Source organism: Xenopus laevis, chromosome 3L (assembly GCF_017654675.1).
Source record: "Xenopus laevis strain J_2021 chromosome 3L, Xenopus_laevis_v10.1, whole genome shotgun sequence".
In the NCBI taxonomy this organism is placed as follows: Eukaryota; Metazoa; Chordata; class Amphibia; order Anura; family Pipidae; genus Xenopus; species Xenopus laevis.
This window is the reverse complement of record NC_054375.1, coordinates 39,142,756-39,158,515: the sequence shown is the minus strand read 5'-3', so window position 1 is coordinate 39,158,515 and position 15,760 is coordinate 39,142,756. Positions and strand designations below refer to the sequence as shown.

The window sequence follows — 15,760 nt, the reverse complement described above, 5'->3', positions numbered from 1 at the left end:
AGAGGGGCCAGGCATCCCTACTCTGAAGCACTCATTTTTGGCGTTTTATAAATGAGTAGCCGAGTTCACCCACGGAATTCCACAACGCCATATTCTTTGTGGCTGATGCACAGTGCTACCCTTTGGTCTAAAAGTTTTACTCTAGACAAGCTCAATAATTTGTGGAGCCAGGAAAAAATAACTAATTGTCCAGAAAATCATTGTAGATTTTTTTTAATTGTACTTTGCATTATGCATAACCCCCACACTGAGTGACAGACTCACTACTATGTAGTGCCATTTGCTTCACTTTTCATTTAGAGTACAGATATAGGATCCCTTATCCGGAAGCCTGATATCCAGAAAGCTCCGAAATTACGGAATGGCTGTCTCCCATAGACTCCATTATATCCAAATAATCCAAATTTTTAAAAATTATTTCCTTTTTCTCTGTAATAATAAAACAGTAGCTTGTACTTGATCCCAACTAAGATATAATTAATCCTTATTGGAAGCAAAACCAGCCTATTGAGTTTATTTAATGTTTAAATGAATCTCTAGTAGACTTAGGGCATGAAGACCCAAATTACAGAAAGATCCGTTATCCGTAAAACCCCAGGTCCCGAGCATTCTGGATAACAGGTCCCATACCTGTATTATCCTTTTAGAAATTGTCCATTGGACACACAAACATTTTATTATTGATAGTTTTTCTTCTTATCCGTATTTTTTTCCCAGATACTTGTATAAACTGAGAGATCTCCATTTAGATTGTGAGAATTACACTGAAGCTGCTTACACTCTTCTCCTTCACACAAGGCTCCTGAAGGTTTGTTTTTATAACTCATACATGTGTCCCATCATGTAATTTACCATATGGTCTAAGACGTCAAACCAACTGCAAAACAAATTTATCAATCACCAACAGGTACTTGAAAGATATTACCCAAGATACTTCTTAAAGAGTTTGCTTGATAATTTTGGGCATTTTATAACTACATATTGTCTCTGTATGGCGAAACCCTCAGTTACAGTTTTCATCAGCTTCTGTGATGCACCTTTAAAACATTTCCTTAAAAAAATAATGTTGTATTTAAGTGTACTATGGGGTCATTTTCTAGAAGAAGATTTGGGGGTTAGGAGCAGAAAGTTCCAGAATCTGCTATAATTTCCCAGAATTTAGTGAGATTCATAATAAAGCTTAGCTTTCAGTAACAGTGCCGCTTAGTGATAAGGCACCACTTTGATTATATAATGCCTATTAGGATGTATTTGTATGTATACCTTTAGAAGCCTCATGATAAACAAAATTATTGTCGAGTACTAAAATATAAAGATGACCTCCTTGAAAGTCCAGTTGTGAAAGTCTAAATGGAAACTATATGAGCAGTTTTGAGAACTCAAACCCAAAGGTCAAAAAATCTGCTCTAGATTGTAGAAAGAGAATAAATGTACATACTATGTACATACTAATCACAGAATGAAAATAACTCATAATATACAGTAAGAAAGTGACCCTCTTTTTGCAAATCCATATGCAAAATTCCATAAAATAGTCTGGTTTTATCCAATGGAATCATAGAATATTTTAAACTGGATGTTCTCCACTCTGTGCAACCTTTATTTAGATCTACATTTAATACACAGACTAATTCCAAGCAGTTTCAACACCTGACTAGAGAACCAAGTAGTAAAAAATCTAGTCATGTCCATATGGGTTACTGCCATTTAATCAGTCACTGACCACACCAACTCGCTTTTGGTTGATGTAAGAAGGAGTAGTAATCCCTCATTCACTTGAATAAGTGCAACAATCTTAGCAAGAAGTAATGCTTTACTGTAAAAATGATGATTTCAGAAGATTACAAAAATAATAATGTGATTGTACATTTATAAGTACGGCATGTTTTGTGAGAATGGACCGCTAACAAGTGCATCTCCTAAATGTTTTTTTATAGTGGTCTGATGAGCAGTGTTCGCCTCAGGTCATGCAGACTGAATTCCAGAGTTCACAGACACACCGCCATCTTAAGGAAACATTATTTGGAGTCATTATTGGCTACTTTGACAAAGGAAAGGTATGACTTCCAAAATTATTTTTTATTTTCAATAATTGATATGGGCCTTGATAGTGAGAGATTATATAAATAGGGGGTTATTTTCCCTATAAACTCCAGCCCATAATTTTTTTGTCATAATTAAATGAAACATGAGAAGTTACTGTAAATGATCTTACAGCCTGTCAATAAATGGGGCTGACATGATCTAATCCAAGGTAAGACATTTCCTGTTTCTGATTTATGATGTGCCCCACACCACATGTATCAGGAATACAGCTACAGCTCATTAGGAACCATGAAGTACAGAACTAATGAATAGAGATTGTGTGATCACAATCCATATCTGGCCAGAACAATACATCTCTACATATTTATATTCATACATATAAGTGGGAGCAGCAATGCTGCTTGCCTTCAGAGAGGTAACTGAAAAATGTTAGTAACCAATGCTATCGTTGTTCTTTTTGTGTACTGGAAATGAATCGATTTAACTAAGATGAGGCAGTTAGACAAAGTGCCAATACTCTATCCATGAATATTTTTAGTAGGTGCCATCTGGTTTGCTGTATCTGTCCAAAGATTAATTTACAATCCATCTGCAACTGAAGCTCTATTAGACAGCTAGCAATTATATTTAGCAATGCTGTCTTTTAAAATAAAACAAGAGCTTCTGGCATTTCCTATTTGAACAAGGGGGACACAATCTTAAATATATTCGTCCTCCATTTAATAATTCTCAATAGCACCTGAATTTTCTTTTTATTATAATACCAGTAAGATTTACATTAACAGGTTTCTATACAAGAGTTTTATTTTCAACTGACAAAAAAATGTTAATGTATTATAGTAAGGTTAGAGACACAATTAATTTGGCACATTTTTGCTTTTACAAATATAAAATACACAGGAAGTCTCTAAATAAGTGTGATATGTTCAGGAAGCCTATTTCCATGTTTTGTTATTTAATTATAGATGTGGGAAGAAGCAATTGCACTGTGCAAACAACTGGCTGACCAGTATGAAATGGAAATCTTTGATTATGAGCTTCTAAGTCAGTGCCTGGTAAGAACTTCTTCACTTGAACTTTCTACTCACCTTCTATGGAAACTTTTTATTGTTTGGGGCACTCACTTTTACAAAAAGAAGGTTCCTTCTGTGATATTTTGGTTTACTTGCTATTATTGTTGACAGTGTTAATGGAAATGTACTGAATAATGTGGTGTTGCTCAGTGGAGGACAATGAACCCTTTATGGAGCCTTTGTTTTACAATACAAAGTGTTTGAAGTTATTTATGTCCCCTGTTATAGCATACACAAATAATAGAAATTACACTTAATACCATTCTGCTGATGCCAGGTTATTATTATTATATTTTAATACATTGCCTAAATAAACCAACTCTTGGGGGGAATTCACAAAAGTGGAGAGAGCCCATTTTTGAAGTACAAGTGGTGGTTTTCCATATTCCATATTCACAAACAGAAATCCGGCTAAATTCTGACTCAACCGCCACTTTTCCAATTTTAATGAAAGACAGTTTACAGACACTTTTATGAATTTGTCTTTTCAAACAACATAAAAATTATCTCCGGACATTTTAAAAATGGAGTAAAGCTCAGTATAACTCTTCCCCATGGGTCAGATCAATTCTAATCTGCTCTGTTTTGGTTCACCCAATCTTCATTTCACACATCTTGTACTATAGGTACCCCACTGGGGAATTATTACCATATTAATAGGGATTAGAACCTTATAGTCAGAGCAAACGTTTATGTTTTATCCTATAGTGTAAAAGCCTCATTAACAAAACAAGTAAAACACTGATTAAACACAAAAGTTTATTTTATGCAATTTTATATGTAAAAAGTTTTTAACTCTCACATTTTACTAGTTTTAGTTTAATGAAAGAGGCAATATTAGCAATTTTAGTGAATATATTATCTAAAGGAAAAGTAAAGCCTCCCAGCCATTTTTTTTTAGTTTTAGCAGCAATAACACACGTGACCTAAGATAATAAACATATTTCTGATACAATTCCCTATATAATGCAAAAAATCATTTCTTGTATTTAGTCCCTTATATCTTGTTATAAAACCCCACCCCCAAAAATACCAATTTGATGGCTGACAGGTGTAGTAAGAGCTAAAGACAAATTCAGAAAAAATGTTGTGCAAAAGACAAAATCTGAAAACTGTCTGTTTAATAAACAAATTCACAAGAGGTTTGTGAATTTGGTGGGAAATCTGACATTTATTTTGTGAATTACCCCCCTTTGTGTTTATTGGTGCTTTGAGTGAATACATATCAGCACTATATCCCCTCCAGGGCTGTATTTAGGTCTGTTGCCACCCTAGGCCCCCAACAAAATGGCATGACCTTATGCACACATGTGCACATGATGTCACTTCCATTCTACATCACTTACACCCTGCCATACTTCAAGGCCTGAATCCCACACCCCTTTGGGGCATTTTTATATTTTTATATTTTTTTCAGTTATTTAAGCACCTGAAGGCTGCCCCCAAATGCTGCTGCCCCCAAATGTTGCTGCCCTAGGAGCAGGCCCTCAAGTGCCTATATATGTATGTATATATATACGGTATAGATACATCCCTGGACCGCACTATGCTGTTACCTTGGGAATCAAGAAATCCTGGATATGTTGTTTTTCCATTCATGATATGCTGTTTCCCCATCACATACGCGCTCTACTCCTGTCTGATTCAAATCTAAATTTGGGTAGAAAGGGAGTGTCAGCCCACTTTCAAATTCTGCCATTGTAACGGATTTTGCTTGATTTGGGAACCCTGGAATGCTGTTTTTGCAGTACTCTAAATAATGAATTGCCAGATCAAGGCTGGTACCTGCATATAATTTGTATTAGGAAACTTTTCCCTAAATTATACAAAATAACTTTTTTTTAAAAAAAAATGTAAATTAACTAAACATCGCTCCAAGGGTGGGATACAAAATTTTAAACCAGCACTAGATCCCCCCTAGCTGTATTTAGGTCCCATTATCCAGAAAGCTCTGAATTATGACAAGGCCGTTTCTAATAGACTCCATTTTAATTAAATAATTAACATTTTAAAAAATGTCCTTTATCTCTGTAATAAAACAACCCTTTTTAATCCTTTTGGGTTTATTTAATTTTTAAATAATTTTTAAAGTAGAGTTTTAAGGTATGGAAATTACAGAAAGACCCCTTATCCGGGAAAACTGGGAAGACAGGCCCCATATCTGTACTACCAGAATTGCATTTGTAAGTGCACCAAATTAAACTGCACCATTTTTCTTCCCATCTTTTATTGTGACAGACTCAACAGGCAAAATTCTATGAAAATATTATGAAAATTCTAAGGCCAAAGCCAGACTATTTTGCAGTTGGATACTATGGCCAAGGCTTTCCAACGTTTCTCCGTGTAAGTAAATACATATTTCTAATAAATATCAATTCTGTCAAATACTACCAATCTGCAACTAGATTTTAGATGGTTATCTTATGATCAAGTTTTAGGAAATCACATGTTTGAAAGCCAATCCACTAGCTCCACAGGAGCTGATTTAACTTTAAACAACAAAGTTTATACAAAATGTGAGCCTGCAGAAAGGATTTCTTACATATATTAGATATAGTTAGCAAATTCAAAGTGTTTAGTCAGGAATCATGATAATGTTAACTCCATTATTCTCAGAAAACCAATGTGCGACTGGAATAACATAATTATTTTATTTTCAGAATAAGGTGTTTATCTACCGCGGCAAAGAATATGAGCGAAGAGAGGATTTTCTGGCTCAGCTCATGGCCCAGTTCCCATTTTCAGAGAAGCTGAATACTACCTCATCTCCTGGAGAAGATGTTACCAATTCCCACGGGCAATGTATCCTTATATTATGTATACCGTGTAGTGCAGTAGATCTTTACTGAGCTAGAGTGATTTACAAACTAATATAGCTCTCCTTGACTTTTGTGTAAAGAATATGTCATATGTCAGATAGCTGAGAACACTTAAATATTTCACAATTTTTTAGCACAACTAAAAGGTGTTGGATATTCTTTTTGCATGAAGAAATGAGACTACTGTCTCCTAAATTACCCACCCAGAAACACATACATATGCAAATAATCAGTTTCTCAGGTGTCCTCAGTCATGTGAAATGCTCTGACAAACGTTCTCTCTTTACTACTGCACTGCAAGTTAGAGTAATATCATCCCCATCACTTCCCCCCAGCAGCCTATGAAAAGAGCAATAAGAATGTTACCAGATAACAGCTCCCTGACACAAGATAACAGTTCCCTGGTAGATATGAGAATAGTATTCAATGGTAAAAATCCAAGTCCCACTGCAACTCTTTCAATTACATTAAGTAGGAGAAACAATAGCTTGTCTGAAAGCAGTTCCATAATGAAGTGCTGGCTCTTTCTGAAAGCACTTTAGACTCAGGCAAATTTACCTGAAATGGCTGTCTACACAATAATATTACAACTCAAAAAACACACCTGTTGGTTCAGGAATTTGGGTGGCGGATTTATCAAAGGTCGAAGTGAAAAAAATAAAATTTAAAAAATTCGAATTTCAAGCTAATTTTTGTGTACTTCGACTATTTGAATTTGAAAAAATTTGAAAATTCGAAATTTGAAATTTATCATGTACTGTCTCTTTAAAAATTCGACTTCAACCATTTGCTATCTAAAACCTGCTGAATTGCTGTTTTAGCCTATGGGGGACCTCCTAGAACCTATTTGGAGTCAATTGGTGGACTTTGAAAAATCAAAGTTTTTTTTTGGAAAAATATTGAATCGAATTCAATCAAATGCGCTATTACTTTGAATCTTACAATTCGAATTCGATCGAAAAAGGACATATTCAGGCAAAAAAAAATGTTGATTTAATTTTGGTTGTTTTTTTTTTTATTCGAATTTCGAAGTTTTTCAAATTCGAAATTCGAACCTTGATAAATCTGCCCTTAAATGTTATGTGGTACAGTGAATTGTTTGCAGTGCAAACAGTGTAATTTAAAAATAAAATCTACACCATAAAAATCACAACAGAATCCCTTTAAGTTTACTGATTTAAGATTGCTCAAACCTTTTTTAAATAAGAAAACATTTGGCACCTTTTAAGTGCCAAATAAAGCCCATTTGGGGAAAAATAACTCAACTAACAAGGTTCTTTCCCAAAAACTTGGCATGAGTTCCTGATCTCATGTAGGGTTTCCTTAAAGGAATACTGTCATGAAAAAACATGTTTTTTCCAAAATGCATCAGTTAATAGTGCTGCTCCAGCAGAATTCTGCACTAAAATCCATTTCTCAAAAGAGCAAACAGATTTTTTTATATTCAATTTTGAAATCTGACATTAGGCTAGACATTTTGTTCGTTTCCCAACTGCCCCAGTCATGTGACTTGTGCCTGCACTTTAGAATGGAATTACTTTCTGGCAGACTGTTATTTCTCCTACTTAATGTAACTGAATCAGTCTCAGTGGGACTTGGCTTTTACTATTAAGTGCTGTTCTTAGATCTTCCAGGGACCTATCTTGTGTTAGGGAGCTGCTATCTGGTTACCTTCCTATTGTTCTTTTGTTAGGCTGCTGGGGGGGAAAGGGAGGGGGTGATATCACTCCAACTTGCGGTACAGCAGTAAAGAGCGATTGAAGTTTATCAGAGCACAAGTTACATGACTGGAGGCAGCTGGGAAATTGTTAATATGTCTAGCCCCATGTCAGATTTCAAAATTGAATATAACAAAATCTGTTTGCTCTTTTGAAAAATGGATTTCAGTGCAGAATTCTGCTGGAGCAGCACTATTCGTTTTGAAAAAAACATGTTTTCCCATGACAGTATCCCTTTAAGACTGCTTGAGCCAAAAGGTTTGAGCAGTACAGGTATGGGTCCTGTTATCCAGAATACTCAGAACCTGGGGCTTTCAGGATAATGGATATTTCTGTAATTTAGATCTTCATACCTTAAATCTACTCGAAAATCAGGTAAACATTAATTAAATCCAATAGGATTGTTTTGCTTCCAGTAAGGATTAATACTATCTTAGTTATAATATATCTTAGGTACTGTTTTATTATTACAGAGAAAAAAATGTGGATTATTTAGATAAAATAGCGTCTATGGGAAATGGCCTTTCTGTAACTTGGAGCTTTCTGGATAACAGGTTTCCAGATACCGGATCCCATACCTGTATTACATCGACCCCTGATTATCAAAATTGTTTGCATAGTAAATATCAGTGCTGGTTTGACTACTCAGCAAATTTATAAACATAGGTGCAAAATAGTACAAGCGCAGCTGTGTAAAATCAAAAGTTAGTTTTGATCATTTTACTACCAATTAGAAACTGCAGTTTAGCACCCATGTCAGTAAATCAGCTGCTATAAGTTAAGCAACAGGTAAGTTGTTGTACTACTTTAAACATTATCCCATTTGTTGTCATCAGTAATCAAGGGAAGCGCCAACCAGTTTATTACTTTATAGTGTTTAAATGTGTTTATAGTCTATTCAAGTTGATTTATGAATGCTTCTTGAAGTCTAATTGAATAACATAACTAAACTAATAATAATTCAAGGCAAGCTGTCTTTGTTTTCATTAATTCAAGGAAGAATAATTATTTTGTGTTCTTTACTCTAAGCAAAAGCAGTGTATTAATGACTCATGTAATGCATACAGCCTGGGATAATGGTGATTTTATGTCCTTTAATTTCTTAACTGTTTCAACAGAAACACATCTTAAATGAACCTTTAATAATTTACCTATCACAAATGGGACAGACCTGTAACGTCCAGGCTCAGACCTCAAACAAACTCTCTAAAAACTCAGGGGTGTATGATCACATAGCCATGTTCACATTAAATTTAGTACATTAGTAACAAATCCTGTGTCAGCCACTATACTACTTCTTTACTACTAAATTGTGAGTCCTGTAATATTAGCTCTTCTACTGTATACAATGAGGAGAAATGTGATTGGTCTATGCAGATAAAGCTATTATTTCCTGTTTTTTATTTTTGCCTTCTTGATGGTGCTTTTCACAAAGTATATAAAATCAGAAATTAGAGATCAGTCATTACACACCAATAAAATAAATACTCATTAAATGCCCATTTTACCAATTATTATACAGTAATGTATGAAAACGGTGTATGTGACATTGTATCTTACTTTATTCACTTCTAACTTTTAGTATAATGTAGAAAGTGATGTTCTGAGACAATTTGCAATTGGTTTTCATTTTTTATTTGTGGTTTTTGAGTTAATTAGATGGCGTAAGTGACCGCCCCATTGGAAAACGGAAGAAGAAGAAGAAGACATTTGTTTGGCAAATTTTTAACAATTGGAAGTTGGACAGATTCAATCCTCACTAATAGCCATTCTGTAGCATACCTAAAGTTTACTCAAAGGGAATAGAAGTGGTTTGAGAACTATCATGACCTGTTTTCTAGGGAAACAAAAATTATAGACACTGCCTTCACTGCTATCAGTGTAAAGTTGTGGTTGTCCTATTTTTTATAAATAGCTCAAAAAATTCTAGATTTATTTAGTGTAAGAACCATGAAAACTACTAATACCAAACTTCACCAGGTAAAAGTTTTTAAGGACCTATAGAAGTCCTATAGAAGTCAGTGGGAGCTGAGCTGATCGATTGGACCATATTAAATCAAATTGGACTTTTAGAAGTTTTCAGATTTTTTTGTAGGATTTGTCTAAAAAACTCACATTTTTAGAGGTTTTAGAGGTATTCATATTTTTCATTTGGATCTTTTATTAAATGTCATGACATTTGTAGTTTTGGGGGTCCGAATGGCAAAAGTTTTTTTTAACTATAAAAGCTGAATTTTTAGTGGAAAAAAAACCTTGCGGTTTATCAAGAATTAGCCTGAAAATAACAACTATTTCAGACTTTTTTTGGACAAAAATCCAAAAAAATTTAGGCATTTCGGAAAAAATCCTGAAAAAAAATCAATCGATTTTCTCTAGATTTTTCTGTATTTGTCCCTGACCTGAAAATCATACTTTTTATTAATAAATAAGGTCCAATCGTTGATTCTAGTTTGGTCGGACTTTTTTTATTGAAATAGTCAGAAAAATTCGGATTTTGTTAAATAAAGTTTAGTCATGGTTTTTAAAATCTTCTAAAACCACTTTCTATAATTTACCCCTTTTTTTAGACAACTGCTTTTGCATTGTTTTACAAACGCAATTTCAAGGGGATGGAACATTTATTGAATTTTAAGATCCTGGGATAAAGTTGCTCTTGAACAGTGCCATGCATTTTGAAGAATTTCTTATTTTGATGAACAATGAAAATTCATAGAACTCTTAGAAACCTGACAAAATGATGTAGCAGTGCTACATAACAAATATAAGTTCATCAGCAGAAAGATAATGGGCATCAACTGATGGTACCATCACCACGTGTATTGTGTCACCTGCTGACCCAATCTAAAAATCTGTCATAATGATAGGGATATCTGTAGGAATAAGTCAAATCAACTGAACTTGCTGTGTTTTTTTCCTTGAAGACATTTCACCAGTCATCCAACTGGCTTTCTCAATTCAGAATAACTGAATTGCGAATCTTCACAAACATAATGATAGGGATAAACAAAATGTTACAGAAGTGGATATTAATATGAACGATGGATTGTTTTATAAATAAAAGGGACACACTGCATGCTGACTTGTTTCCTCAGTAAACGTATGCAGTACAACATATATTCACTTTTCTGTGATCACAAATGTCCTATTCAGTCATTTTATCCTGTTATATAATAGAAAGGAAATTAAGGAAGTTCAAACAGATGCAGAAGACAGGGCAGAATACAGTATTTGTGAAATATTTAAGAATAATTACAGTAATATTTACTTGCTCTTAGACAATCAGTAAGGCATTAGAGCATGCCTTATTGTGGACACAAAACATTCCGTTGCTGCATAGTTTTTCATACACCGATTTTGTTCCTTGATGTAAGTGTAATACATTTCTGGACATGATAAAATTTGCTATTATTTCCATTTTCTGTTCCTTAACTTTCCTCTTTACAGACATACAGTGTTTTACAGTACAGCCTGTGCTGGAGGAGCAAACCCGCTTTAAAAATAAACCAGTTCCTGACCAGATTTTGAAGTAAGTTCATTTTTATTTTTGCAGTCATTTATATGGAGATTCATGGCTGAGCTATTTGTAAAGGCAGACCCTCTACTGCAGCTCTTGGTTTAGTTCTTCAAGCAGAGACCCATTACATTTACAGTGTGGTGGGCAAGCAATTTGTGATGTTGGCACACTAGGGGGCACATTTAATAAACCCTCGAATTCGACCCTCAAAGTAAAATCCTACGAATTCGAAGGATTTACCGCAAATCCTCTGATCGAACGATGAAGAAACGAACGATGAAGATCGAAGGATTTTCCTTTGATCAAAAAAACCATAGAAAAGTGATGGGGAAGGTCCCCATAGGCTAACATTGTACCTCGGTAGGTTTAAACTGCCGAAGTATGTAGTCAAAGTTTTTTTTAAAGAGACAGTACTTCGACTATCGAATGGTCGAATAATCGAACGATTTTTAGTTGAAATCGTAGTCGTAGGTAGTAGTAGCCTATTCGATGCTCGAAGTACCCAAAAAAATACTTTGAAATTCGAAGTTTTTTTACTTCATATCTTTCACTCGAGCTTAGTTAATGTGCCCTTTGTTTTTTTTTTTCTCGACCTTGATTTATTAGAGGAAAAAAACATGAACAGTTGCCAGAATAACTCAACAAGTAAAAGCTGGCAAGGTTCTATAGAAGACAATGGGAATGCCCTCTAACAATTTATTTTTCCAGTACAAAACATTCAAGATTTTCAGACTCATTGAAAATGAATGGGACAATGAGATTCTCGCTGGCATGCACCTTTTTTCAGTAAAGAAATGCACACGGGAATATTTTGTTGTATTTTTTTCTTAAATAAGCTTTTTTTTTCCTTGTCTGCATTTTTTTCTAACAAAAATTTGCCATTAGAAATGTGGACTGATTTGATGTGAGGATGAAAAAGTATTTTGAGAAAAAAATGGTGTTGCAATGGTTCAACTTAAAGGAGAAGTGGTTTCTGTTTAGAAGAGAGCAGAGGATATAGCAGTTTAAGCAGTTTAAGCAGTTTAAGATGGACTAAACATGGGACAGGTGGGAGACTGCGATGTTGATAGCAGATTGCAGTAGTCTAGGTAGGATAGTATAAGGGCAACAATGACTTTTTAGGTAGTTGCTTGAAAAAGAAAGGGCAGATCTTTTTTATATTATAAAGGAAATAGTGACAGATATAACAGTGGTATATGGAGAGAAAGACTATTGGGCCTGTTTACTAATTTTTTACACAAATTAAATTTTCTCTCTAAAAATAATTGTTTTATTATCTCTTAAAACTTAAAAATGGGATATTTATAAAGTGTATGAACCACAAAAACTCTTCTACAAAACTTCAGCTAGTAAAAGCAGTCAAGGTCCTATAGACGTCAATGGGAGCTGCACTGATCCTATTGGACCTTTTTTAGCCATTTTTAGCCATTCAAACTTTTAGAGGATTTTGCCTTTTTTTTTGCTAGTAATTTGTCCGAAAAACTAGAACCTTTAGAGGTTTTCCTACTTTTATTCAGATTGTTAAACGAGTTTCTTCGTTCTTGCTCAGATTGTTTTATTCAATTACATGACATCTGTGGTTTTAGTGAAAATGAGTTTATTCATTGTTTCAAAAACCTCTACAACTACTAAAATAAGAATGCTGATCAATGGGCATCCCCTTCTACAAATGAAGACAAAGACAACAGGGCCCATTTATGAACATAGGAGATAGCAAAAGTGTATTTTTCAGTCCCAATTGGCATGTTTTTTTCCCACAGTACAATGTTTTTCCTTCGAATGACAGTGGAGTTACAACTGTATCCAACACAATTGTACACACAATGCACCAAATGTCCATGCTAACTACCTTGGGTTTTTATAGTTATGAGCAAATATGAATATTGCAAGAATGATGATGCCATTTTAACAAGGCAAGGGAGGGTTAGAAAAGGAAACTGCATTTAGAAGCAAAAGAGCTGGCAAGTAAGATAAAGAGGATTAGTATCAGTACTGTTCACAGACTGTTAGAGCAGGCAGCTACTAATTGCCAATGTAGTATATCTTATTCAGGAATTAGGCAGGTTGTTCTTGCTCTCTATGTTAAACTCCCTCTACATCACTTGGAAATCATTCACTTAGGAGCTATTCATCTCTGTCTTGCTCAACCAATTGCTTCCCACAAGGTCCATAAACATATATGGAATAAAGCTGGAACACTTTGTGACACAGAACGGGGGAGTCACAAATGACTGGAGCTAATTAACCAATAAAATGATCCCCCAGGATGACAGTAATACAAGATTAAACATAGTCAACAAGGTAGTAGAGTTTATGAACTGCAAGTTTTCTGTCTCTGGCAAAGTCTATCGCTGCCACAGACCTACAGCCAATCATTTCATAAAGAATTACAGGCAAAATCCACCCTCAAAAGAAAAAAAATCCCCAAAAAATTTGCCAATCCATGGCCAAAAATGTATGTTTTTAGAGATATTTGACTTTTACTGAGTTCAGAAATGGCGATGGATGGTGTTAACTAAACAATATGGCTTGTTAAATAGCAATATCAATTTTACACCAATTTTTACACTATTTTTTATTTTATACAAAACATGAAAACACATTCCCATAATGCCATAGTTTTCACAGAATTCATTTTTAACTTCAAGTATAAATAAGGTGGATGGGCTCTTAAAGGAGAAGGAAAGCTACGTAATGCCAATAGATTAGCTGCAATAGTGCAAGCTACTGTAGAATGCTATATTTATTCTGTAGAATGTTTTGCCATACCTGAGTAGAAAGAAGCTCTCTGTTTGTTAGCAACTGCAGTATTAACTTGGTGTGACATCACTTCCTGCCTGAGTCTCTCCCTGCTCACTTATTGCTCTGGGCTCAGATTACAGCAGAGAAGGGGGGGAGGAGCAAACTGAGCATGCTCAAGCCTGGGGCAAAGAGGTTTAAGCTGAAGGCGGGAAGTCTGATACAGAAGCCCATGTGTACACAATAGAAGGAAAGAAATGCAGTGTTTCTTTTGACAGAGGACTACTACTACTACTACTACAGTGCACTACTTTGAGGGTTTACTGGTATATTTAGGTGGGCCTTTCTGATAATGTATAAAAATAGGGGTGTGGAAGCACTCTAAAGGCTAAGTAATAGTATATTTAAGTATAAAGGAAGTGCTAGTTTTAATGCACATTCCCTGGACCCCTGTCTCAAAAGTAAGTTTACAAAACAGGGGTTTTTAGTTACAAAGTTATGATCATAAAGTTGAAAAGCCACCATACCACGTCAAGGTAAACCCCACATGGCGGCCTTTCTGATAAGGCTTACTTAATTGTAACCTTTCCTTCTCCTTTAAGAAAAATATATAACACATAGTATAAAAAGCTGGTGTTCTGTCTGATTCTGGGCAGTTGGCTTCACTACTATCTCATAGAGTATATGAGATCTATTTAAGTGTCCAGACATTAGGCTTATCCTACACCTTATTACAGCATTGCTTTGCTCAGTTATGATATAACATTATACGAAATTCGGGGGTTGTGGAAGCATGCTTAAGGCTAAATTAAAGGATATTTAAGTATAAGGGAAGTGCTACTTACAATGCACTTCCCTGGTCCCCTGTCTCATAAGCAATTCAGTATAAATGCAAGTACATGTGTTTACAAAACAGGGATTTTTAGTTACAAAGTTATGATCATAAAGTTGAAAAGCCACCATACCACGTACACAATTAATTTGATAAATAGGCCCCTTTGTAAATGGGGAGGAAATAACTTTATATTCATACATGTAGATGATATGCAGACGTACTAAATTTGTGTAGTGATTTTCTTCTATTAGTACAACAAATTGTATAAATTGTAATTCCTATAGAATTGTCCATTACATACTCAATGAGCCAGGAATTCTACAACATAAATGAATTATGTTCTTTTTGTTGCCTATTTTCTTTTCTGTAATCACAAGACATGGTAATGTTTCATTTCCACACAGCTCGGATCCAAGTATTTCCTTGAGAATGAGAATTCCTTGTATCAACCCACAATGCATTTCTTTTAAGTTGATAATGATTGACAAGTTTGGTCTAGATGGTTTTAGGAGAAACCCACAATCACATTTGAAGTTCTCAGGGTCAAGGCATTTTTGATTTCATTTGGGTGATGTATATTTATTTGATCTAGATGAGACTGACATATGGAGGACAGGGATCAGATAAAGCCCTCAAGCTTGTTTTTGTTGCCCCGTACCTGCCTGTGTGGTCCATAGTGTAGTATTTCAGTCAATGGACCCACTACATGAATTGTAGATTATGGACCCACTACGTGAATTGGATTTCACCATTTTTTTTTTTTGAGAAACGGCAAGATTTGCTCATCACTACACACAATATAAAAGAAGTCTAATTGCAAATAGTCTTAGAATATTGCTGATTTCAAATGGACATTCTTTTGGCATCAGTATGGTAGTGTGTGTTTATTACAGGGCAAGAGAAGTTGTACAACAAAAACCTCAAAGGTGATCAAACTTGTGCAATAATGAAAGATAACAAAACAATGTATTTAAGATTGATTCTAATAATTCTGTAATAATAATATAGCTAATGCC

The 15,760-nt window shown here is 34.7% G+C and overlaps 1 protein-coding gene across 2 annotated transcripts in view; it reads left to right on the top strand.

The window, feature by feature from the left end:
- Positions 1-15,760, top strand: part of dock2.L (dedicator of cytokinesis 2 L homeolog) — a 313,170-nt gene that overhangs the window by 256,286 nt on the left and 41,124 nt on the right. For both annotated transcript variants that reach the window (XM_018252117.2, XM_041586149.1), the window contains exons 37-42: positions 718-808; positions 1,938-2,057; positions 3,012-3,101; positions 5,358-5,462; positions 5,780-5,921; positions 11,101-11,182. In XM_018252117.2, coding sequence (XP_018107606.1) covers positions 718-808; positions 1,938-2,057; positions 3,012-3,101; positions 5,358-5,462; positions 5,780-5,921; positions 11,101-11,182 — 630 coding nt within the window. The remainder of the gene's footprint in view (positions 1-717; positions 809-1,937; positions 2,058-3,011; positions 3,102-5,357; positions 5,463-5,779; positions 5,922-11,100; positions 11,183-15,760) is intronic.